We start from the raw sequence: 26990 nt of genomic DNA on the forward strand, positions 1-26990 counted from the left end.
CCTGGGCAGCGCTTTATTCTCCTCTAAACCAGGGAGCCAGAGAGAGAAACAAGAAGGACAGTGGAAGCTAACACGGTTGAGAGGCTTCGCGCTGGCACACACAAAGGACTGAGTGCTTTGAGCTTGGCCACTACCTCAGGACACTGCAGGGGATGAGAAGAGCGAGAGAGGGGGAGAGAGAGAAAGAGATACACATCCCCGCTCTCGCTCATCTGCTGCTACAGCGGATCTGTTTTCCTCATCGATGCTGCTATAACATTCACGCCTGTGCCCAGCTCGGCTCTCTCTTGCTTCACTCTCCTATTCTGCCGCGCGGTGAAGAAAAAAAGGGATTGAAAACAGGAGCGAGAAAGAGACCGAGGGAGATGGCGCTTTAGCCTCTTTTTGCTGTGCTGATATTGCTGCTGAATCTACTCTACGCCCCCCACCTCTCTCAACCCGGCTACTAACCCCCACCCACCCTCGGAAGAAATTGACGGATTATTGGGAAGTGCGCGGGAGGCAGGCTGCAGCTGCTGTGTGTGTGTGTGTGTGTGTGTGTGCGCCGCTGCTGGCGAGCCGTGTTTGCGTGCTGCTGTGCTGGAGCGCAGAGCTAGTTAAGAGGAGAAATAAGCTAATGACCGCAGTGTGTGTCGCGTAGCCTTTTCAACCCTGCCGAGCGCTACAGAAATCAAGTGGACACGACGCGACACACAGAGAGAGAGAGAGAGAGAGAGAGAGAGAGAGGGTGGACTGACTGACCACCAAAAAATAGAAAGAGCCAAGGAAAGGGGTCCTGTCCCCCCCCCCCCCCCCCACCTCAAAGAAAATTTGAAAGGACTGTGGAATTTTTCTTCCTCCTCCTTAAACCCCCCCCCCACCCTGAAACCCCCACCCATTTTCTGCCTTGGGTTTTCAGAGTGCGGAGTGTGTGTCGGTGAGCACGCGTTTGTGCTATGGAGACTTGGAGAAGGCGTTCGGAGGAAACATGGAGCGGCGGATTCCAAGGACAAGCGGGAGAAGAGCAGCCGAGAGCGAGCGAGCGTGTCCTGCTATAGGAGCCTGACTGGATTCCTACCCATCTAAAACACAACCTTCGGATGGGCCTTCACATCTTTTCCTTCTTCGGATGATGTTCGCTTGTGTGGAATTATAAAAAAGGGGCCATTTTGGCAAAGAATCTTCACTTCATTTGCTTCTAACAGAGCAGAAAGAAAAGTCTTTATTTCTCTGCTCCTTGGATATATACCCGATTTAAACACTCTGATTGACAAAAAAAGAGAAAACAATCTCGTAAGGACCTGTAAAAAAAAAAGCTTGAGGTAGGTGTCTAGAGTTTCCAACCCTATTTCAATCATCTCCATCTCCTATTCTATTATTTTTTCTCTTTCTCTGAAACATTTAAGAGCAGTTGTCCTCCCCCCTCCAGTAGTGTCCATGGAAAAGAGAGCCAGAGTTTTGCTTAATCCGGGGTAGGGCCAGCCCTCTCCTGGTTACTCAAGAACCAACCCCCCTCCCTCCCCTCTTTATACCTCACCCCTCCTCCCACTTTCGACCACCAACCCATTCAACCAACCAACCGACCCCCCCCCCGACCCCCCCCCCCGGACGATGCTGAATTATGAGCGTGCCACATCATGAGTCTCCTGGGGCGGGTAGCTGTGCGTCGAGCCACCCTGCTCTGTGTTGTGTTCCTGATGGCGCGAGTGTGGAGCAGCGCCTCTCTCGCTATGGCGGGGGCGGCAGCGCCAGGCCCTCAGGGCTGCCCACCGCAGTGCTCGTGTAGTAGCCAACTGAGCAAGGTGGTGTGCACTCGGCGCGGCCTCACTCGCGTGCCCCCGGGCATCCCCGCCAACACGCGCCACCTCAACCTGATGGAGAATGCCATTGGAGAGGTGCAGGCCGACACCTTCCGACACCTGCACCACCTTGAGGTTCTGCAGCTGGGCCGCAACGCCATCCGGCAGATCGAGGTGGGCGCCTTCAATGGCCTCACCAGCTTAAACACGCTGGAGCTATTTGACAACCGGCTAACTGGGGTGCCCAGTGGTGCCTTTGAGTACCTGTCCAAGCTCAGGGAATTATGGCTGAGGAATAACCCCATCGAGAGCATCCCTTCGTATGCCTTCAACCGAGTGCCCTCGCTCATGCGTTTGGACCTGGGCGAGCTGCGCAAGCTGGATTTCATCTCCGATGGCGCCTTTGAGGGCCTGCACAACCTCAAGTACCTCAACCTGGGCATGTGCAACATCCGGGGGGAGATGCCCAATCTGAGCCCCCTGCTGGGCCTGGAGGAACTGGAGATCTCGGAGAACCTCTTCTCCGAAATCAAGCCAGGCTCCTTCCGGGGCCTGCGCTCACTCAAGAAGCTGTGGGTGATGAATTCGCAGATTGGGGTGATCGAGCGCAACGCCTTTGACGACCTGAGCTCGCTGGTGGAGCTCAACCTAGCCCACAACAACCTGAGCGCCCTGCCACACGACCTGTTCTCCCCCCTCAGGTACCTGGTGGAACTGCACCTCCACCACAACCCCTGGAACTGTGGCTGTGAAGCCCTGTGGCTGGCACGCTGGCTGCGAGAGTACATTCCTACCAATTCTACCTGCTGTGGCCGATGCCACGCGCCGGCCCACATGCGGGGCCGCCAGCTGGTGGAGGTGGACCGGGGGGAGACCGGCGTGCTCCAGTGCTCTGCCCCCTTCATAGGCGATGCGCCAAGAGACTTAAACATTTCGGCAGAGCGCGTAGCGGAGCTCCGTTGCCGGACTGCGCCAATGTCCTCGGTCCGGTGGCTGCTGCCCAATGGGACCATCCTGACGCATGCCTCGGCCCACCAGCGGATCGCCGTGCTCAACGACGGCACGCTCAACTTCTCCAACGTGCTGGCGGCTGACACAGGCACCTACACCTGCATGGTATCCAACGCGGCCGGCAACTCAAACGCCTCGGCCTACCTCAACGTGAGCGCGGCTGAACTCAACACGTCCAACCTCAGCTACTTCACCACAGTGACCGTGGAAGTGCCGGGACCCACCACGGAGATGCCCAAGCCCAAGACCACAACGAGCGCCCCTAACACTGGTAGGGGGGCAGGAGGAGAAGCAGGAGGAGACGCTGGCACCACCACCACCGCCTCGCCCTCCCTCTTTCAGCCCGTCTTCATCTCTACTCCCACTGTTCTGCTCCAGAATACCGAGGGCCAGCCAGGCGCCCGACCGTCCGCCGTTCCTGCCTCCAAGTCCGCCACGGTCAAGCCACCCGACACAGTCCCCAGCCTGGACGAGATGATGAAAACCACCAAGATCATCATCGGCTGCTTCGTAGCCGTCACGCTACTGGCCGCCGTCATGCTCATCGCCTTCTACAAGCTGAGGAAGCGCCACCAGCAGCGGAGCACAGTGGCAGCCACCCGTACAGTAGAAATCATCCAGGTGGACGAGGAGGACCTGCCGCCGCCTGCTTCGGCTGCCAACCAGATCCGAGACCACAACAGCATCCAAAAACTGGATTATATCAGCCACAAAACAGACTTTGGCTTCCCCAAACCCAAAGCCGACTACAAGGGGGACTACACAATCCACATGCCCAAACCAGACTACATTATACACAAGCCCAAGGCTGAGTACACCACCTACAAACCAACCGTGGACTACACTACCCACAAATCTACAGTGGAATATAGCACCCACAAATCTACACCAGATTTTAGCCTTCATAGACCAAAGGCTGACTATAGCCCGTTCAGACCGGAATATAGCACTCACAAGCAGCCTAAAGCGGACTATAGCCCCTTCAAACCTGACTACAGTACTCACCCGAGAACACCTAAAGCAGATTATAGCCCATTCAAACCGGATTATAGCAGTAGTACTCACCCGAGAACACCTAAAGCAGATTATAGCCCCTTCAAACCGGATTATAGCACTCATCCAAAACCCAAACCGGACTATAGCCCATTCAAACCTGACTACAGCACTCACCCACGACCTAAACCAGACTACAGCCCTTACAAACCTGACTACAGCACTCAGTCCAAATCCAAACCGGAGTACAGTACACACAAATCCAAACCCGACAACAGTCAATACAAACCCAAATCAGAACACACCCACAAGGGTGCGCCGGACTACATCGTCTTCAAATCAGGCTACAACAGCCCCCACAAACAGGATTATGGCAACCAGAAACCCAAAATGGATTCCAGTCCCCACAAAGCAGACCATCACAAGGTGGACTACCGCACCCTCAAGCCCAAATACAACACGTACAAGCCAGCAGGACATGGGGCTAAATGGACAGAGAACAACATTGGGAACTCTCTCCCTCGAACCTTGCCCAGCGCCATCACAAACCTCCCTGAGCCCTTTGTCATAAAAACTCACACCAAGGAGAAGGTTCAGGAGACTCAGATTTAAAGCCCCCCACACAACCCCCCACCCACCCCCCAGGCAAGTCCCAATCCCCATAGCCACCCCTCTCTTCTCATAACTACATGCAATAGAATGCACAACGGGGGAAAAGACAGGAACTTTCTGTTTTGTACAGAGTGCAAAACTTAAAAAGACTGAACATTTCTTGTTGTACATGCTTATAAATAAATCTATATATGAAACTATTGAAAGTACCATGGACTGGTGATAGAGAAGCATATTATATTCAAAATAAATACATTGAAACTATTTTCTAACTTGTAACTTCTATTTAAAAAGACGAGTTGTTTAACATACTGTCTTGACTTTGAGAAATGAGGGTAGACTTGTTAAAATAAAAAAAAAGAGGCATTCTGTGTGATTTTTAAAAAAAAACAATGCTACAGAGAATGCAGTGAAAAGAGAAAAAACATTTATACTGAGAAGACTTTCTTTAAGAAAAAAAAAAGGTCAGTGTTTGATCTTTACAGGTTTATCTTGTAAAAGCACCATGAATTTGTATTGTGCCAAATGTTACAAATGCAATAAAAATGACTTTTGGAGAGAGAAAAAAAGAAACAGAGAGAGATGACGTTTTGTTCTCCTGCGTACTGTAGCGAACAGCCAAACGCTTCAGACACTGCAGTAAGACTCTGCAGCTATACTTTAACCCTGCGTGTGCTGGGTGACTCACACAGAATCAATCACAGCACAGAAGTGCCTGCTGCTGTTTTTAATAACACTTGATATGCCCGTGTGTCGAGGCAGGTGGGGGAAGCTATGTTTAGTACGCATAACATTAGTCAATGACATGGTAGTTAATCAAGGTGTGGCCCATTTCAAAGCGGGTACTAGATTTATCCCGTTTTCATGAAGTTCTCCAAATGCATGGAACCCATGAGAAAAGCTTTTAAAGGGCCTCTATTTAAACAGGGGTATTTGAAGTGCTCCCCAGTGATATGTATGAGATTGCACTGCTGTCATGTCAATGAATGATTGCATGTGTGTAAAGATATGAAGGTGTAGGGTGTGATATGGTGTGCTAACTTGAGGGGGTTGTTTTCTATGTGCTTGACTTCGAGTGGTCAGAGAGGTGTTTTTCACTACCAGACTTGTGGATGTACGAGACAGACCCTGGTGATGTGAGCACACACACTTTCCTCTTGGCCCCCAAAACATCTCATTTCTCTTTTCATTGCATTCCCCCAGCTGTTGTGGCTTCATCAGTCAGTGACGGTTTTATGAGGACAAATGCTGTGGGTCTCGCCGCTAACTGTGCATTCTTCATCTTCAACAATCTCCCTCTCCATCTTAACATAGCCGTAACCTAGCTCCCCCCTAGCCCTGACCTGGAGAGATGACATGTACACCAGGTCGTTAGCGTCTGTGGACGGCTCAAACTGGCTAACAGCGTGTGGTTTTTTTTATAGAGACGGTTGTTTTGACTATCGGTGTGACACGTACAGAACAGAGGCCTCTCTTTCTTTACCAAGACGCACGCTGGCTTTCAGCGGGACGCCGGAGCATTAACAACCGGGCGACAGGGCCCCCGGCGCCACAGCTCATTAAAATGCAAGAAAAGAGAAAAAAAAGATCAGACAAAAACAAATTGGGGGCATCTTATTAAGCAGTAAAAGGGAGTATTAATATGAGCTGGTATCGACGACCAGGGCACTTTGCTCACTGTGTCTGAGTGATTAAACGCTGATATAATTTACACAGCCTGGACGGACACACACCCCGTGTATAAAACTCAGCCCACAAAAATAAAAAACTGCTGGTGGCGAGGTAGTGTCACAGCAGCCCGGCCAATGGCAGCCGTTAAACGGCACACACGGTCCCCTCTGTCACCGGTTTACGTAACCGAGGCGGTAATGGGAGGACGGTGCAAGTTTGTCTCGGAGGGATCCGACTATTTTCGCTCTACACCAATTTATTCCCATTTATTTGTGAAAGAGAGAGAGAGAGAGAGAGACAGGAGAGAGAGAGAGAGAGACAGGAGAGAGAGAGAGAGACACAGGAGAGAGAGAGAGAGAGAGAGAGACAGGAGAGAGAGAGAGAGACAGAGGAGAGAGAGAGAGGAGAGAGAGAGAGAGAGAGAGACAGGAGAGAGAGAGAGAGACAGAGGAGAGAGAGAGAGGAGAGAGAGAGAGAGACAGAGGAGAGAGAGAGAGGAGAGAGAGAGAGAGACAGGAGAGAGAGAGAGAAACAGACAGGAGAGAGAGAGAGAGACAGAGGAGAGAGAGAGAGGAGAGAGAGAGAGAGACAGGAGAGAGAGAGAGAGACAGAGGAGAGAGAGAGAGGAGAGAGAGAGAGAGAGAGACAGGAGAGAGAGAGAGAGAGACAGGAGAGAGAGAGAGCGACAGGAGAGAGAGAGAGAGAGACATGAGAGAGAGGAGAAAGAGAGGAGAGAGAAGACAGAAAGAGAAAGGGAGGGAGGGAAAGTGGCTGATATTCTCATCTCTGCGCTGCACCATGCAGTAAGAGCATAAGAGAGCAGAGAGAGACAGAGAAAGAGCAGAGATAGCAGAGAGAGAGAGAGCTGAGGCAGAGCAGAGATAGCAGAGAGAGAGAGAGACAGAACAGAGATAGCAGAGAAAGAGAGAGCAGCGATAGCAGAGAGAGAGAGGCAGAGCAGCGATAGCTGAGAGAGAGAGAGGCAGAGCAGCGATAGCTGAGAGAGAGAGAGGCAGAGCAGAGATAGCAGAGAGAGAGACAGAGCAGAGATAGTGGAGAAAAAGAGAGACAGAGCAGAGATAGCAGAGAAAAAGAGAGAGACAGAGCAGAGATAGCAGAGAGAGAGAGAGCTGAGGCAGCTTTTGATGTGTTTAACCTGCAGTCAGGGCCCATCAGAGTGATGTGTGTATGTGGGGGTGACGGTTCAGGGAATTTAGAGAGATGGAGGGAGGGGGGCTTAGAGAGAGAGGCCCTCTCCAATCCAAAGAGACAGATTAGGAGGGGGGTTTGATACATACACACGCAAACTGATTAATATATCCTTCACACACACAAAGTTAAAATATCCCTGCCTCTCTCACACAGACACATAGCCCACATTTACTTAGATTACACACAGATGCACACAACCATATGCACACTGCCACTGAGCTGATAAGCAGACAAAAAACCTCTCTTAAACCCAAATACTTACGAGAACCTGAATCACACACACTGTCACTGATGCAAACATATCGCTGGCACACAAACAGTAACACACCCTTACACATACACAGCTCACAAACAAACAATCCCAGCCAGTTCACCTCACACAAAGCTGGTCACTTAGCTGGTCACTTTAGCAAGGATCAGACATGATCAAATCAAAACGCGTCTCCCCCCCATCTCTTTCTCTCACTCCTTCCCCATCCCCCTCTCTCAGTAACTCACGGCCTTAAGGGACAGCATCTGAGGGGCACTGTGGTGTGTCAACGTGCAGGGCTGGCTAAGGGACAGCATCTGACGGGCACTGTGGTGTGTCAACGTGCAGGGCTGGCTAAGGGACAGCATCTGACGGGCACTGTGGTGTGTCAACGTGCAGGGCTGGCTAAGGGACAGCATCTGACGGGCACTGTGGTGTGTCAACGTGCAGGGCTGGCTAAGGGACAGCATCTGACGGGCACTGTGGTGTGTCAACGTGCAGGGCTGGCTAAGGGACAGCATCTGACGGGCACTGTGGTGTGTCAACGTGCAGGGCTGGCTAAGGGACAGCATCTGACGGGCACTGTGGTGTGTCAACGTGCAGGGCTGGCTAAGGGACAGCATCTGACGGGCACTGTGGTGTGTCAACGTGCAGGGCTGGCTAAGGGACAGCATCTGACGGGCACTGTGGTGTGTCAACGTGCAGGGCTGGCTAAGGGACAGCATCTGACGGGCACTGTGGTGTGTCAACGTGCAGGGCTGGCTAAGGGACAGCATCTGACGGGCACTGTGGTGTGTCAACGTGCAGGGCTGGCTAAGGGACAGCATCTGACGGGCACTGTGGTGTGTCAACGTGCAGGGCTGGCTAAGGGACAGCATCTGACGGGCACTGTGGTGTGTCAAATCCAAAAAAATGTGGGGCTTGGAAAACAAGTGTAGCCGCTTCATCCAGTCCATTTCATCTCCATCGAGAGACAGAATTTGTCATTGTTTCTCCGGTGTGATGGTTAGAGCAGGAAATTGGTTTGACAATGTGATAGTGTGTGAGAGCCACAATGTAGCATTCCTAATTGTCACTGGAGTGTGGTGAATGCAAGAGACAGTAGAGAGAGAGAGAGAGAGAGAGAGAAAGAGAGTAGAGCGAGAGAGAGAGAGAAAGACAGTAGAGCGAGAGAGAGAGACAGTAGAGCGAAAGAGAGAGAGAGAGAGACAGTAGAGAGAGAGAGAGAGAAGAGAGAGAGAGAAGAGAGAGAGTAGAGAGAGACGAAAGGAGAGAGAGAGAGACGAAAGGAGAGAGAGAGAGACGAAAGGAGAGAGAGAGAGAGAGAGACGACAGGAGAGAGAGAGAGAGAGAGAGAGACGACAGGAGAGAGAGAGAGAGAGAGAGAGAGACAGTAGAGAGACAGTAGAGAGAGAGAGAGAGAGAGAGAGAGAGAGAGAGAGAGAGAGACAGGAGACAGTAGACAGTAGAGAGAGAGAGAGAGACAGGAGAGAGAGACAGGAGAGAGAGAGACAGGAGAGAGAGAGACAGGAGAGAGAGAGACAGGAGAGAGAGAGACAGGAGAGAGAGAGACAGGAGAGAGAGAGACAGGAGAGATAGAGAGACAGGAGACAGTAGAGAGAGAGAGAGAGTAGATTTGTTGTTAAGGCAAATCAAGTCTGACATTTTAAGGTGGAAATTACAGGAAAATTCTCTGCAACAACAAAGTGATCAAATAAAGACAGCACATACACTATATACACTGAAGTATGTGGACAGGCCTTCAAATTGGTGGACTCTGGAGCAGTGGAAATGCATTGTCTGGAGTGAATCTCGCTTCACCATCTGGCAGTCCAACGAACTAATCTGGGTTTGGTGGATGCCAGGAGAACGCTACCTAACCGAATGCATAGTGCCAACTGTAACGTTTGGTGGAGGAGGAATAATGGTCTGGGGTTGTTTTTTTATTGGTCGGGCTAGGCCCCTTAGTTCCAGTGAAGGAAAATCTTAACGCTACAGCATACAATGACCTTCTAGACGATTCTGTGCTTCTAAATTTGTGGCAGCAGTTTGGGGAAGGCCCTTTCCTGTTTCAGAATGACAATGCCTCTGTGCACAAAGCGAGGTCCATACAGAAATGTGGTCAGTTTCTCGAGATCGGTGTGGAAGAACTTGACTGGCCTGCACAGAGCCCTGACCTCAACCCCATCAAACACCTTTGAGGTGAATTGGAACGCCGACTGCGAGCCAGGCATAATCGCCCAACATCATGGAAGCAAGTCCCCACAACAATGTTCCAACATCTAGTGGAAAGCTTTCCCAGAAGAGTGGAGGCTGTTATAGCAGCAAACTCCATATTAATACCCATGATTTTGGAATGAGATATTCGACCAGCAGGTATCCACATATGATGGTGCTGTGCTGGTCTGTACTGTTTCTGTGTGCTCTACCTATGATATACCACATCATCCAATGTTGTGCTATGCTGCAGTGAGCTAACAAAGCACAGTTGTGTAGCTGGACAACAAGAGGGGTCCTAGAGACAGTAGGTGTCTGTCCTGTGCTTTCTGTACTGAATTATATATCTCTGCTATACCACACCAATCTATACTGGAGTGGTTCTGTACTGAATTATATCTCTGCTATACCACACCAATCTATACTGGAGTGGTTCTGTACTGAATTATATCTCTGCTATAACACACCAATCTATACTGGAGTGGTTCTGTACTGAATTATATCTCTGCTATACCACACCAATCTATACTGGAGTGGTTCTGTACTGAATTATATCTCTGCTATACCACACCAATCTATACTGGAGTGGTTCCGTACTGAGCTAACGTGGTCCCACTAGTTAGCTAGTTGTTGGGGGCTGTCAGGCAGGCCGTGTCCAGGGCAACACAAACGCCAGTCCTCCTCTGTCGGAAGGAAGCAGCTCTCGCTCTACTCCGTGCGCTTCATTAGCAATCACTGAGGAAGCCATTTGGAAGGAGACGAGCATGTAGCATGCAGCGTGTCCGCCACAGCTCACAGGACCCTGACGGATGGAGAGGGAGGAAGAGAGAGAGGGGAGGGAGGGAGGGAGAAGCAGAAAGCTTAGATGGGGGAGAAAAGGTAGGAAGACAAGAGAGAGGGGGGAGAGAAAGAAAAAGTGGAGAGAGAGTGAGCGAGAGAGAAACAGGAAAAGTAGAAGTGTAGAAAATCAGAAAGATGCAAAAGAGGAAAGGTGGAGGCAGAGAGAGCGAGAGAGAAGCGGGCAGAACATAGGCCAATCAGCAGAAAGAAAGTGCAGGAGAAATGTGGTGGAGCAGGATAAGCATGTTGGTGAAATATTAAATGGAATAGAATAAACAAATATCAAAAGAGGGGAGGCAGAGCAGATAGAAAAGGAGAAGGGGAAAACAGACCGACAGGGAGAGAGAGCTAGAGAGATACGGAGCAAACAGAACATGATGAAAAAGTGCCAGCTAGATAGAACAGGGAAAGAATTAATTCCTTGATTGTGCCTGGAGGGCTGCACCAACTAGAGGTGTAGGGTGGGGGTGGGGGTGGGGCAGTATAGTACAACATACAGGAAAAGCTGATAACCAGTAATGGACTGAACCACTGGTAAGCTTGGGACTATAATGGTTCTATCTGAAAAAAGATGATTCTGAGATAATTGGCTATAAAGTTCTGAACCCTCATTGGTTTAAATGGTGTCAGCAATTTGTATATTGTATTATTTTGAACTATATACACAGAGAACACTGAACAGAACAAGGCTATAGTCCCCCCCAAGCTCTCTCACTAGGGGGCGGAGGGGGGCAGTAAATGGTAGGTGATGTACTAGGGGTTGTGTGTGGTTGTAGGGGTCTCGGGGTTGTGTGTGGTTCTCGGGGTTGTGTGTGGTTGTAGGGGTTGTGTGCGTGCTCGGTTGTAGGGGTTGTGTGTGTGCTCGGTTGTAGGGGTTGTGCGTGCTCGGTTGTAGGGGTTGTGCGTGCTCTGTTGTAGGGGTTGTGCGTGCTCGGTTGTAGGGGTTGTGCGTGCTCGGTTGTAGGGGTTGTGCGTGCTCGGTTGTAGGGGTTGTGCGTGCTCGGTTGTAGGGGTTGTGCGTGCTCGGTTGTAGGGGTTGTGCGTGCTCGGTTGTAGGGGTTGTGCGTGCTCGGTTGTAGGGGTTGTGCGTGCTCGGCTGTAGGGGTTGTGTGTGTGGCTGTAGGGGTTGTGCGTGCTCCGTTGAAGGGGTTGTGCGTGCTCCGTTAAAGGGGTTGTGCGTGCTCCGTTAAAGGGGTTGTGCGTGCTCCGTTAAAGGGGTTGTGCGTGCTCCGTTAAAGGGGTTGTGTTTGTGGCTGTAGGGGTTGTGCGTGCTCGGTTGTGTGTGTGGCTGTAGGGGTTGTGCGTGCTCGGTTGTGTGTGTGGCTGTAGGGGTTGTGCGTGCTCGGTTGTGTGTGTGGCTGTAGGGGTTGTGCGTGCTCAGTTGTGTGTGGCTGTAGGGGTTGTGCGTGCTCGGTTGTGTGTGGTTGTAGGGGTTGTGCGTGCTCGGTTGTGTGTGGTTGTAGGGGTTGTGCGTGCTCGGTTGTGTGTGGCTGTAGGGGTTGTGCGTGCTCGGTTGTGTGTGGTTGTAGGGGTTGTGCGTGCTCGGTTGTGTGTGGCTGTAGGGGTTGTGCGTGCTCGGTTGTGTGTGGCTGTAAGGGTTGTTCGTGCTCGGTTGTGTGTGGCTGTAAGGGTTGTGCATGCTCGGTTGTGTGTGGCTGTAAGGGTTGTGCGTGCTCGGTTGTGTGTGGCTGTAGGGGTTGTGCGTGCTCGGTTGTGTGTGGTTGTAGGGGTTGTGCGTGCTCGGTTGTGTGTGGCTGTAGGGGTTGTGCGTGCTCGGTTGTGTGTGGCTGTAGGGGTTGTGCGTGCTCGGTTGTGTGTGGTTGTAGGGGTTGTGCGTGCTCGGTTGTGTGTGGTTGTAGGGGTTGTGCGTGCTCGGTTGTGTGTGGCTGTAGGGGTTGTGCATGCTCGGTTGTGTGTGGTTGTAGGGGTTGTGCTTGCTCGGTTGTGTGTGGCTGTAGGGGTTGTGCGTGCTCGGTTGTGTGTGGTTGTAGGGGTTGTGCGTGCTCGGTTGTGTGTGGCTGTAGGGGTTGTGCGTGCTCGGTTGTGTGTGGCTGTAGGGGTTGTGCGTGCTCGGTTGTGTGTGGTTGTAGGGGTTGTGCGTGCTCGGTTGTGTGTGGCTGTAAGGGTTGTGCGTGCTCGGTTGTGTGTGGCTGTAGGGGTTGTGCGTGCCTGTAGGGGTTGTGCGTGCTCGGTTGTGTGTGGTTGTAGGGGTTGTGCGTAGTTCTTTCTTCTATACTTGTGGGGATGTACTATCCTTGTGTGATTTTAGAACAAGGAAAAGGCTCTCTCGTGAGGACATATCCCATGACGACAAAGACTATATTAAGTTTAGGGGTTAGGTTTAGGGTTACGGGTTAAGGTTAGGAGAAATAGGATTTTGAATGTAAATTAATTGTTGACCCACATGAGGATAGAGGAACATAGCGTGCTAGTCCCTTCTAACGACCAAACAATGTGTTCATGAAATAACAGCTCCTCAAATATTTACTTTCTGCATTACATATTCCATTTGCTATCTTGGCTATAATGATTCAATATCTTTCTATATGATTCAATATCTTTCTCTATATGATCCTATATGAATTCAATATTGTTCTATATGATTCCATATCTTTCTATATGATTCCATATCTTTCTATATGATTCCATATCTTTCAAAATGATTAAATATCTTTCTATATATGATTCTATAGACAAGGGGGATATGACTCAATAGGGTCCTAGTTATTGGAATATAACAGGTCGTCAGAGTTCAATTTATTCCAAATGGCACAAGGGAAATGATAGACAAACATTCTACTACCAAGGATTAGACTATAGACCAACATTTTATATCTATTCTATAAAACATGACATAAACATTCTTTAATACTATAATGAATGACAACCTTTAAAACAACACTGGTGATGACTCAGGGCCTACCTGTTCATAACAGTTGTATGAATGACACTCATACAAGCTCTTCTATGAGAACGCCTGGCTGCACGCCGTGGCTGTGAGTCAACGTGACTCAACGATGTTGTTGGGAGTAAAAGCCAATTACTGATGGCTACACACTATAGTAGGTTGACATGATGAGTTGTTGCTGTGTGTGAGGATCCCTGCTATTGTGTGTGTGTGTGTGTGTGTGTGTGTGTGTGTGTGTGGTAGGGAGTTGAGGCCTAGGGAACAAGCGGTTGCGTAAGGAAAGAGACTTGTTTTTCTGAGGTGTGTTTTATCAGATGGGGCCGTATTGATTGATTTTCATTGGTTCACTGTCAGGCTTGTGCTTTGATTGGTTGTTAAATAATTCAATAGAAACATATCTTAACAGCAATGCCAACAGGCGAGCCTTTAAAAGATACCATCAAACAATATTCAATCTGGGAGATCAGACTCCTGTAACTAGAAACGATTTCAAATCCAATTTAACCTGACTGTTACTGTTACCAACCTAGTTGTATGTGAACCAGTTGTGGCCCTGGAGGGAGACTTTATTGGAAGGTGAAAAACAGTGGGTTGCCGCTGGCCAGAGACAATGGAAGAGTGTTTTTATGACCTCTGCTTATCGTAGGGAGCTGTCAGGGTAGACCGTCTCTCTCTCACACACACACAGTTCATTCCGGAATCTACAATGAATTTGTACATACACTCCCCCTCTACTCTCCTTGTACCACATTAGCATGGATCTTCACGATATTCTCTATGCCCCCTGCTTTAGCAGAATGGATTTTCCACTGTTGTTGTTAGCTACCGCCTCTGCCACCACGTGCTACCGGTGCTAGTGCTACCGGTGCTAGTGCTACCGGTGCTAGTGCTACCGGTGCTGGTGCTACCGGTGCTGGTGCTACCGGTGCTGGTGCTACCGGTGCTGGTGCTACCGGTGCTGCCTCTGCCACCACCATGTTACTGCTACCGCTGCCACCACCGTGCTTCTGCTGCTGCTGCTCTGCAGGGCCATCCATTTCACCACATGTCATGTCGGAAGGAGCGAGAGCGAGAAAGAGAGTGAAAGAGTGCGAGAGATACACACACTGGGAAAGAGAAGGCCCCCCTTGGTAGCTACACGCATTTTAAACACGACCCACAGGGGCTGGGGATTTGTGAAGCAGAGCATCTCGGAGTGAACAGATGACTCTGGGTCAGAGGAGAAGGGGAATAAACCCAAACAACGACTTTATTTGGAGCAGTTTTGGAGCGGTGGGGAGCTCATCTGACAAAACGCCTCCTACAGTGCTAGCAATCTACTTCAAAGTTGGCATGCTAAGAAGAGAGAAAATGTTTTAACAAGGTAGCTACTTAAGTCAGTGTGTTATAAAAGGTATTCTGATTCAATGTGTCAGGGTTAGGGAAGAATCAGCACAGTGCTTCCTGCAAGGAGGGGGAGAGAGAGAGAGGGCGTGAGGGAGAGAGAGAGGGAGCGGGAGAGAGAGAGAGGGCGTGAGGGAGAGAGAGAGAGAGCGCGAGAGAGAGAGGGCGTGAGGGAGAGAGAGAGAGAGAGCGCGAGGGAGAGAGAGAGGGAGCGAGGGAGAGAGAGGGCGCGAGGGAGAGAGAGGGCGCGAGGGAGAGAGAGAGAGAGGGCGCGAGGGAGCGAGAGAGAGGGCGCGAGGGAGCGAGAGAGAGGGCCCGAGGGAGAGAGAGAGAGGGAGAGAGAGAGAGGGCGCGAGAGAGAGGGCACGAGGGAGAGCGCGAGGGAGAGAGAGAGAGCGCGAGAGAGAGAGAGAGAGAGAGAGAGAGAGAGAGAGCGCGAGGGAGAGAGAGAGAGAGAGAGAGAGAGAGAGAGAGAGAGCGAGGGAGAGAGAGAGAGAGAGCGCGAGGGAGAGAGAGAGAGAGCGCGATGGAGAGGGAGAGAGAGCGCGCGAGGGAGAGAGAGAGAGCGCGAGGGAGAGAGAGAGAGAGAGAGGGAGAGCGCGAGAGAGAGAGCGCGAGAGAGAGAGGGAGAGAGAGAGAGAGAGAGCGCGAGAGCGCGAGGGAGAGAGAGAGAGAGCGCGAGGGAGAGAGAGAGAGAGCGCGAGGGAGAGAGAGAGAGAGCGCGAGGGAGAGAGAGAGAGAGCGCGAGGGAGAGAGAGAGCGAGGGAGAGAGAGAGAGCGCGAGGGAGAGAGAGAGAGAGCGCGAGGGAGAGAGAGAGCGAGGGAGAGAGAGAGAACGCGAGGGAGAGAGAGAGAGAGAGCGCGAGGGAGAGAGAGAGAGCGAGGGAGAGAGAGAGAGAGAGAGCGCGAGGGAGAGAGAGAGCGCGAGGGAGAGAGAGAGAGCGCGAGGGAGAGAGAGAGAGCGCGAGGGAGAGAGAGAGAGAGCGCGAGGGAGAGAGAGAGAGGGAGCGAGGGAGAGAGAGAGAGGGAGCGAGAGAGAGGGCGCGAGGGAGAGAGAGAGAGGGCGCGAGGGAGAGAGAGAGAGGGCGCGAGGGAGAGAGAGAGAGGGCGCGAGGGAGAGAGAGAGAGGGCGCGAGGGAGAGAGAGAGAGGGCGCGAGGGAGAGAGAGAGAGGGCGCGAGGGAGAGAGAGAGAGGGCGCGAGGGAGAGAGAGAGAGGGCGCGAGGGAGAGAGAGAGAGGGCGCGAGGGAGAGAGAGAGAGGGCGCGAGGGAGAGAGAGAGAGGGCGCGAGAGAGAGAGAGAGGGCGCGAGAGAGAGAGAGAGGGCGCGAGAGAGAGAGAGAGGGCGCGAGAGAGAGGGCGCGAGGGAGAGAGCGCGAGGGAGAGAGCGCGAGAGAGAGGGCGCGAGGGAGAGAGCGCGAGGGAGAGAGCGCGAGGGAGAGAGCGCGAGGGAGAGAGCGCGAGGGAGAGAGCGCGAGGGAGAGAGCGCGAGGGAGAGAGCGCGAGGGAGAGAGCGCGAGGGAGAGAGCGCGAGGGAGAGAGCGCGAGGGAGAGAGCGCGAGGGAGAGAGCGCGAGGGAGAGAGCGCGAGGGAGAGAGCTCGAGGGAGAGAGCGCGAGGGAGAGAGCGCGAGGTAGAGAGCGCGAGGGAGAGGGCGCGAGGGAGAGGGCGCGAGGGAGAGGGCGCGAGGGAGAGGGCGCGAGGGAGAGGGCGCGAGGGAGAGGGCGCGAGGGAGAGGGCGCGAGGGAGAGGGCGCGAGGGAGAGGGCGCGAGGGAGAGGGCGCGAGGGAGAGGGCGCGAGGGAGAGGGCGCGAGGGAGAGGACGCGAGGGAGAGGGCGAGAGAGCGAGGGAGAGGGCGAGAGAGCGGGCGAGAGAGCGAGGGAGAGAGCGAGGGAGAGGGCGAGGGAGAGAGCGAGGGAGAGGGCGAGGGCGAGAGAGCGAGGGAGAGGGCGAGAGAGCGAGGGAGAGGGCGAGAGAGCGAGGGAGACGGCGAGAGAGCGAGGGAGACGACGAGAGAGCGAGGGAGACGACGAGAGAGCGAGGGAGACGTCGAGAGAGCGAGCGAGACGGCGAGCGAGACGGAGAGAGCGAGCGAGCGAGACGGAGAGAGCGAGCGAGCGAGACGGAGAGAGCGAGCGAGCGAGACGGAGAGAGCGAGCGAGCGAGACGGAGAGAGCGAGCAAGCGAGACGGAGAGAGCGAGCAAGCGAGACGGAGAGCGCGAGCAAGCGAGACGGAGAGAGAGAGAGAAGGAGCGACAGAGAGAAGGAGCGACAGAGAGAGAGTGCGAGAGAGGGGTGGGGGTGTCGAAGAGGAATAAAATGGAGTATGGCTTTGAAATAGAAAGGCAAAGAGCTGTGTGCTGGTTTTCTAGGTTGTTGAACCCATTTAGATTCACATTATCATGTGTTCTCCGATAACGCTGAGGCAAATAGGAATGTGCTTTCAAATGGGAATACGGCTAGAAAAGACACTAACAGGGAAAAACTAACTGTGTTACTTCAGCTTCGGAGGCAGTTTATGTTCACTACAGATTATACAATGACCTGTGTGATCACTTGTAGGACTTATACGGCGCACTACAGTGTGTGTGTGTGTGTGTCTACCACTCCAACAGCAATAGTTCAATGGGGTCAGCTGACGCTTTAGCCTTCCAGGATCAATACGAAACCTCTGCAGCAGCCTATGATGCACTAACCAATGCATCATGGGAAACAGAGTATTTTCTCTCTCTCTCCCTCACAGTTTTCTGCACTTATTATTTAGTGGGGCCATTTAGAAAACTATTGCACTGTGCATAATTACTTAATGTAAGTGTGGTAAAAAGATGGATTCCGATCCAATATATTAAGATATAGCAAGTGGAGTGCTTATCTCAGATTCATAGGCAAGCTTTTATGAGCAGGGCCTAGGCGCCGGTCCCAGTTCCTAGTTTTAAATCGACCCCAAATAAACGCAGTCTTGAAAACTGCCCATTTAAAATACAGCTAATACTTCATTTAAACTGTGTGTGTGAGCCAGGAGAACAAAAACGCCTATATGTAATGATCACAGACTTGGCGTTCATGTTCTCGTTCGGAAGGCCAATGGAACGGTAGTGTGCACTGACAATAAAGCACTCTGAACAGCAAACATGCAAACTTGCAGATTACTGCTAAAGAGTGCTGAGAGTGAGCTGAGTTCAGAATGCAGCAAAACTAATAGTAGGATTAAACAGCACATTAGTGTTTCTAGGTCCAAATGCGCAGTGTGTTTAGATTAGTTGCAGACTAGTTGTAAAGATCAGAAACAAGTCTATACCCTCAATCCCTCTTATCCCGACGAATGGACATGGATGCACACACACAGCTGGGTATTAGTGTGGGGGGCCTGATGTTCTTTTCCCATGCCTCAGAAGGGATTTAACCCCAGTGAAGGGCATTCTAACAGTGTTTGTACACGTGAGATGTAAACCTGGCAGAGTGTGAGGCTTTAAGGTGACCCTCTCTCTCTCTCTAAGACGAGTCAGGAAGTGATTCTAGACAACACCCACAATCCCAGAGTATAATAATATAGAACGAACACGGTCATTCAGGACACTTATTCAAAGCAATTCCGAGCCAAGACATGAACTCAATTTACAGTTAACTGCCAAAATAAAGGAAACACTTGACTAAATGAGGGGTATAAAATATATTGAAAGCAGGTGCTTCCACAGAGGTGTGGTTCCTGAGTTAATTAAGCAATTAACATCCCATCATGCTCAGGGGCGGCAGGGTAGCCGGAAGGTTGCAAGTTCAAATCCCCGAGCTGACAAGGTACAAATCTGTCGTTCTGCCCCTGAACAGGCAGTTAACCCACTGTTCCTAGGCCGTCATTGAAAATAAGAATTTGTTCTTAACTGACTTGCCTAGTTAAATAAAGGTAAAAAAAAATAAATAAATTAAATGTATAAAAATGCCCAGTTGCCCATTATTTTGTCTACCACGGCTAGAAGAGATCTCAGTGACTTTGAAAGAGGGGACTCAGGGCCTCCCGGGTGGTTAAGGGCGCTGTACTGCAGCACCAGCTGCGCCATCAGAGTCCCTGGGTTCGCGCCCAGGCTCTGTCGTAACCGGCCGCGACCGGGAGGTCCGTGGGGCGACGCACAATTGGCCTAGCGTCGTCCGGGTTAGGGAGGGCTTGGTCAGTAGGGATGTCCTTGTCTCATCGCGCACCAGCGACTCCTGTGGCGGGCAGGGCGCAGAGCACGCTAACCAAGGTTTCCAGGTGCACGGTGTTTCCTCCGACACATTGGTGCAGCTGGCTTAAGGGTTGGATGGGCGCTGTGTTAAGAAGCAGTGCGGCTGGTTTCAGGGTTGGATGCGCGCTGTGTTAAAGAAGCAGCGGCTTGGTTGGTTGTGTATCGGAGGACGCATGACTTTCAACCTTCGTCTCTCCCGAGCCCGTACGGAAGTTGTAGCGATGAGACAAGATAGTAGCTACTACAACAATTGGACACCACGAAATTGGGGAGAAAAAGCGGTAAAATAAATAATATTTAAAGAACAAAAAAAAAAGAACTCATAGAAGCATTAAAGGGTGGGTGTGTCAGTCATAGTCACCAGATCTCAACCCAATTGGAACACTCCTGATTCTGGAGCGGTGCCTCAGTGTTTTGCACCATGAACAAAACACCAAACTATGGAATTTCTTGTTGAAGAATGGTGTCACATCCCTCCAATAGAGTTCCAGACACTTGTAGAATCTATGACAAGGCACATTGAAGCTGTTCTGGCCTGTGGTGGCCCAACACCTTATTAAGACACTATGTTGGTGTTTCCTTTATTTTGGCAGTTACCTTTATGTGACCTGTGTGGGAATAACATTCACAACCCTGGTGTTACCAACCATACACTCTTACACACTGAGCAACTCGAGCAGGTGAGAGTGAGCATCAAAATGCATAACAAATACCTAGCGCAAATACAGATTGTTTAAAGAATCCCACTGAGGGAGGAAGGTATACTCCTCTGTAGGGGGCACTACTAATTAGACAACGCTCCTCGCTTGTACTGTCGCTCCCTCGGTCTCTCGGTCTCCCTCGGTCTCTCTATCCGTCTGTGACCGTCTAATTAAATAGGAGGGAGCTGGAACATCAAAGCTGGAGTGTGTGAGAACAACAGTCAAGGTATTCTTTGCTAGAGCTGGACCATTTTAATAGTCCTTTGTCTTTTCCAATCACAGAGGGGCTCTAAAGAGGGAGAGAGAGCGCCAGGGCTTTCTAATATCCCCCCGTCGTTTGGTTATTCACACACACACACACACACACGAGGGGAGAGCTCTGATGTGCTTCTGTGCTTGGAGGTGCGTCTTGACTGGCAGTTGAACCTGTACACTGTGTTTCTAGTGTGTATTGTTACATAAGCAGCAAATTAGGCCAATGAGCCATCTGTATTCTATAGGAGTCCTTGAAATACCAACACAACCATCTCCAACTGTTTTCTACTAGCTGGAGTGCTGCCAATCCCTTTCATTTGGTGTAGCGTATCATATTGCTTCTGACCCTAAACTTCCAAACACTCCACAAACAAACACTCCTGCCAATAGAAGGTTTAATGATGGATGGTTTACCTGTCTATGGGAGGAGCCGGGTAGCTCCAGTGAAACAACACACCCCCTGTGGTGACTATTGATAAAGGTACTGAGCGCCTGCTGGGGAGACTGAGGGGAGACCAATGGAGGAGTGGAAAAAAACAATGGCATGGGGAGAGACAGGTACAGCATCTGAGCTGGAGAGACAGCATCTGAACTGAGATGAACATGTAGGACAGGTACAGCATCTGAACTGAGATGAACATGCAGGACAGGTACAGCATCTGAACATGTAGGACAGGTACAGCATCTGAACATGCAGGACAGGTACAGCATCTGAACTGAGATCAACATGCAGGACAGGTACAGCATCTGAACTGAGATCAACATGCAGGACAGGTACAGCATCTGAACATGTAGGACAGGTACAGCATCTGAACATGAGGGACAGGTACAGCATCTGAACTGAGATGAACATGCAGGACAGGTACAGCATCTGAACTGAGATGAACATGTAGGACAGGTACAGCATCTGAACATGCAGGACAGGTACAGCATCTGAACTGAGATGAACATGTAGGACAGGTACAGCATCTGAACATGCAGGACAGGTACAGCATCTGAACATGTAGGACAGGTACAGCATCTGAACATGTAGGACAGGTACAGCATCTGAACTGAGATGAACATGCAGGACAGGTACAGCATCTGAACTGAGATGAACATGTAGGACAGGTACAGCATCTGAACATGCAGGACAGGTACAGCATCTGAACATGTAGGACAGGTACAGCATCTGAACATGCAGGACAGGTATAGCATCTGAACTGAGATGAACATGTAGGACAGGTACAGCATCTGAACATGTAGGACAGGTACAGCATCTGAACATGTAGGACAGGTACAGCATCTGAACATGCAGGACAGGTGAAAACAATGGGCCAGAAAGCTTCATTCACCTACCAAGCTCTTTCAGCTGTCTACAATGTGTACTTGGGAGAGAGTCAACGTATGGCTAGGGGGTGACACTCTTTCCCTGACAGTGGGGAGGGAGGGAGGGAGGGAGGGGTGAGGGGAGAGGAGGTTACATCAGACGACTTGGCCAAGACCTAGCCTCCTACTCTGCTGGCAGCGCAGGAACAAAATGTTAGATCAAAGTAATACATCTAGTATGGCTTCACTAGCATTGTTTCAGGAGATAACTCTCTCTCTGTGTGAAGAGTATGTCATCTCGCAGCCAAAATGACAACTTGCACTAACGGACAGAGGAACAATATGGAGTGATTCGACACCTGTGTGTAGTGTGTGTGTGTGTGTGTGGTGCAATGACTGTGTCCTGTCTACCACAGTGTACCAGCCAACTGCAGAGGCTGATAGAAAAGCTGACAATATGTCTCTTTGGTTCAATGTTCCAGATACACAAAACCAATATTTCACACCATCACCCTACATGGTGTACCTTACTGACTCTCTTAGTAGACTGCAAAACAATCTGTGGCCCAACTCTAAGACATAAAGGCCTGAGACAGTAACGCTGCTATTTGGACTGGTCTGCACCTCTGTCCTCCACAGCGAAGACGTTGTAGAACATCCGCACGAGGCGTGAATAAGCTCCAGTAGAGGCTGTAGTAGCAGGCTGGCAGGAGGGGTAATACATGCACCCATCTTAATATGCACATCAGAGTAATTGAGCACAAACGTCAGCAGCAGGAATATTTTCACTCCTATATAATTTCTATGGGGTCGTTTTTACAACAATCAGGATACTGTGGTGGGTGACAAGGGATGGGGACAATGACAGGGTACAACAGGTGTGTGTGGAGTTAGGTTTGAGTGTACAAAACATTAAGAACACCTGCTCTTTCCACGACAGACTGACCAGGTGAATCCAAGTGAAAGCTATGATCCCTTATTGATTTGTTAAATCCACTTTAAAATCAGTGTAGATGAAGGGGAGGAGACAGGATAAAGAAGGATTTTCAACCATGAGACAATATTTAAGTGCCTTTAAACGGGGTATGGTAGTAAGTGCCAGGCACACCGGTTACACCTTAATCAACAACCATATGCTTTCTCTTTTGCCAATTACATTCGATGGCCTTTCCTTGTGGATTCACTGGGAGAGAGAGACACAGACACACACGTAGGCCTCTTCTCTAATCAAGAACACTGACATCTGCTACTATAACGTATTGATCAGTATGCAGCTCATATTTCTCTGCCAGACTTAAATGAATAACCAGAACCCCCCCCAAAATCTCTTCTAGCCCTCACTCAGCCACCCCACCCTGTAAATCCATCTTCAATGCGCCTCTATCTCGACGCTAAGTGGTCAAACAACATAGCCATTAGCCTGGCACTCAGCTGGGCAGGATTTAATGAACAACAGTCATCGAGTGTCTGTCCGGAGACAGCAGGAGCAAACTGTCTGTCTGTGTTGTTAACAAACAGCCTTTAACAACAGTCATTGTCTGTGGTGTTATAACAAACAGCCTTTAACAACAGTCATTGTCTGTGGTGTTAACAGCTTTTAACAGTCATTTTCTGTCTGTGGTGTTAACAAAGAGACTTTAACAACTGTCATTGTCTGTGGTGTTAACAGCCTTAAACAACAGTCATTGTCTGTGGTGTTAACAGCCTTAAACAACAGTCATTGTCTGTGGTGTTAACAGCCTTAAACAACAGTCATTGTCTGTGGTGTTAACAGCCTTAAACAACAGTCATTGTCTGTGGTGTTAACAGCCTTAAACAACAGTCATTGTCTGTGGTGTTAACAGCCTTAAACAACAGTCATTGTCTGTGTTGTTAACAGCTTTTAACAGTCATTTTCTGTCTGTGGTGTTAACAAAGAGCCTTTAACAACTGTCATTGTCTGTGGTGTTAACAGCCTTAAACAACTGTCATTGTCTGTGGTGTTAACAGCCTTAAACAACAGTCATTGTCTGTGGTGTTAACAGCCTTAAACAACAGTCATTGTCTGTGGTGTTAACAGCCTTAAACAACAGTCATTGTCTGTGGTGTTAACAGCCTTAAACAACAGTCATTGTCTGTGTTGTTAACAGCTTTTAACAGTCATTTTTCTGTCTGTGGTGTTAACAAAGAGCCTTTAACAACTGTCATTGTCTGTGGTGTTAACAGCCTTAAACAACAGTCATTGTCTGTGGTGTTAACAGCCTTAAACAACAGTCATTGTCTGTGGTGTTAACAGCCTTAAACAACAGTCATTGTCTGTGGTGTTAACAGCCTTTAACAACAGTCATTGTCTGTGGTGTTAACAGCTTTTAACAGTCATTTTCTGTCTGTGGTGTTAACAAAGAGCCTTTAACAACTGTCATTGTCTGTGGTGTTAACAGCCTTAAACAACAGTCATTGTCTGTGGTGTTAACAGCCTTAAACAACAGTCATTGTCTGTGGTGTTAACAGCCTTAAACAACAGTCATTGTCTGTGGTGTTAACAGCCTTAAACAACAGTCATTGTCTGTGGTGTTAACAGCCTTTAACAACAGTAATTGTCTGTGGTGTTAACAGCCTTAAACAACAGTCGTTGTTAACAGCTTTTAACAGTCATCTGTCTGTGGTGTTAACAAAGAGCCTTTAACAACAGTCATTATCTGTGGTGTTAATAAACAGCCTTTACTCACCAGCCTGCACCTGTACTCACACACTGCAGAGGCTAACACGTAGTCTTACAGAGAAGGGCTGTGTGTGTGTGTGTGTGTGTGTGTGTGTGTGTGTGTGTGTGTGTGTGTGTGTAAAATGTCTATGTCAAATCATGTGATAGTGCATGAGTACCTTCTTAATAAAACATCCTTGAGGATATGGGTCGTCCTTTTAAAATTGCAGCGTACTACTGCACAGCTTGCGTGGTGGCGGCAGATTTCTATGGCACGTTATTTAAGTGCCAACCACTGGTACCATTAATACTAGTTAGTGCTAGTTTGACCACCAGAGGGCATCTTTGAGAAGCATTTGATAGCCTTCAAAACTGTCTGTACTAGAGAATTTAAAACCTTTTATTGTAAGAACATAGTATATGGGGGACTGATTTGAAGAAATGTTAATTAATTTGATATATATTATGGTGTTTCTACTCCAAGAAAAACTAAAAACCCTCTGGGTTTCCGTTAGTTTTGGACGGAAAATATACAGAGCTGGCCTATTTAGCTAAAGAATCGCCGTGTCGTCTGCAGGGCACGCGGGAGACCGGGGTTCAATTCCCCGATGGGGAGGAAGGAGTAGGCTGTCCTTGTAAATAAGAATTTGTTCTTAACTGATTCCATATGTGTTATTTCATAGTTGTGATGTCTTCACTATTATTCTACAATGTAGAAAATAGTAAAAATAAAGAAAAACCCTGGAATGAGTAGGTAACCAAACTTTTGAGGACATCAAGACGTTTTGGCTAGAGAAATTGATGATACTACAATGCAACAAATACATTGATCATCTCAGCAAGGTTGTTCCCGTGGTTGTGGAGCAGGGTGGAAGTGCAACTAAAATGTAGTTTAAATAACCATCTGCATTTTGAAAGTCTTTTTTCAAGTTATTTTATTAACTAAAGCATAAAGATGTTGATGAAGAAATACTGTACTGCTGTTTTGAGTTAGAAATGTAACACTTCACTTAAGTATCGAATTCATTGCAGATAGGGGGGGGGGGGGTTCACATCTACAGTAGCCAGGCTATAAAGGCTATTGTCCTGATAATCAGGCTACTAGTGTTTGAAAACACGTTTTCAAAATCCACCAGCGGTCCATCACAACTGTAAATAAAAACACAGCATCTTGTTTACATTCTTTATTGTAAACATAATGTCACAAATAATTTGTATCTATCTTTCCAATGAGTTGTAGAGTTTGGGATTAATTTAATTAATATTATGGTGTTTATATTCCAAGAAAAACGAAAAACACTCTGGGTTTCCGTTGTGATGGGACGGAAAATATGGCGCTGTACAACATGAGTCGGGAGTAGGCTACAGTGCTGGGCTATTTAGCTAAATAATCCCTGTGTCGTGTGCGGTATCGAGGCAAGTCTATTGTCCAGCTAGCTGCTAGAACAGCATGAACGTTTCCCTAGTTAGAGCCATTATTAGTGCCCCTTAAAGTGTTGCACTGTGCTACCCAGTGTGGCGGGGGACCACCCCCCCTTCCCTCCTCCTCCCTTCCCCATGGGCTAGGTCGGTCTTCTGTGCGTGGCTTTGCGGCCCATTCCGTGCCTCGTGCCTTTCAGTGGATACAGCTGGAGAGTCCCATTGTGCGCCACTCGGGAGCCATGAACAATATGACCAATATATATTGTCCTGCTAATAACAGGGTTAATAATATACCTGTCAGACTATCCAAGGGGCTTTTATATAATTCTAACGAAATAATAATAATAATAATAATAACTTTGTTTAAAAAATAACAATATTTTGGAGCTGATTTTGTTTTCAAATAACGTAAAATGAGTGAGAAAAAGGCCATTCTTGAACATGGGGTGAGACATTGTTACTAATTTGTAAATAAAGCCAGTTTGTTATTTCTGTCTTTAGAGGGAGAGAAACCAAAAAACTACAGTCATCTCATGGGTGTCCCAGTCGAGGCCGGCACGGGTATTGAACCAGAACACAGCTTGCACTAATATGCAGTGTCTTAGATCGTTGCACCACTCAGGCGCTGTATAACGTGACCGGTCGGGAGTGTTCTATACTACTACAGTAAGAGAAAAATAATACTAACAAAATAAAATAAGAACCTTAGTGTAACAACGGTCTTAGTAAGTAATACTGAAGTCGTGCTCAATTATTAGTTTCTATTTAGGTTTATGTCGCCCATTCATTGTCAGTTAGAGACACCGTAGGACCCAAAAGCATAATCAGTGCTCTAACTCCCCTTTGTGGTGGTCTGGAGCAATGAAGTGGTGACGCAGGGTACCGTACTGAACCACAAATGACCTCTAACTCCCGCAGCATAATGGCAAAACTTTTAGTGGAGCAACCACTGTAGTGACACAGGCACCCAATACCCCTACACATCTCTGCAAATGTCACAGATGGGAGGAAGTTGCGATTTGTGTGTGTATAAAATAATGGATTACGCATATGCATGTGAATATTGAGCTTGAGTGTGTCATATCGCCACTGACAGCCATTAGAGACAAAGGGAAGACTGTACGGAATATGTATAGTCTATTTCTTGTCACGTGGGATTGATTGACTATATAACGGTGTATCAAAGCTACTGCACATATTTGTTGAGACAATTTTCTGTAACCTTGGAGTTAGACACACACACACACACACACCTCTCCCTTCTAGCCTATTCTCTTGGCCCAATCAGATGATTCTCCTCCATTCATACTAGTCAGATCTCCCTGCCTTGAAGGATTCTGCCTGGCTGGCTATGTAGCTTGTCATTCTCTTTGAGGTCCAGCTCTCCTTGGAGACCAGGGGGGAGGAGGGGGGGGATCGCTGCCGCTGCGGTTGAGATCAGAGCCCTTTCTCTGGGGTGCGGGGGACCGGAGAGCAGCCTGGAGAGGTCAGACATTGTGCTGGGGTAAGCTGGCGCGGGATTACTCCCTC

The 26990-nt window shown here is 49.3% G+C and overlaps 2 protein-coding genes across 2 annotated transcripts in view; one reads left to right on the top strand and one right to left on the bottom strand.

The window, feature by feature from the left end:
- LOC139393228 (staphylococcal nuclease domain-containing protein 1-like) overlaps positions 1 to 26990 on the bottom strand; it is a 334741-nt gene that overhangs the window by 181544 nt on the left and 126207 nt on the right. The gene's annotated exons all lie outside the window — the stretch shown is intronic.
- LOC139393244 (leucine-rich repeat-containing protein 4-like) lies at positions 1614 to 4743 on the top strand. The gene has a single exon (XM_071141718.1). It carries the CDS (start codon positions 1617 to 1619, stop codon positions 4392 to 4394), a length of 2778 nt encoding a protein of 925 aa, XP_070997819.1. The 5' UTR covers positions 1614 to 1616; the 3' UTR covers positions 4395 to 4743.

This window comes from Oncorhynchus clarkii, chromosome 33 (genome assembly GCF_045791955.1).
Source record: "Oncorhynchus clarkii lewisi isolate Uvic-CL-2024 chromosome 33, UVic_Ocla_1.0, whole genome shotgun sequence".
NCBI lineage: Eukaryota > Metazoa > Chordata > Actinopteri > Salmoniformes > Salmonidae > Oncorhynchus > Oncorhynchus clarkii.

Excerpts from the sequence above, each read along its gene's own strand:
- LOC139393244 (XM_071141718.1), top strand. The coding sequence starts at position 1,617 with ATGAGTCTCCTGGGGCGGGTAGCTGTGCGTCGAGCCACCCTGCTCTGT.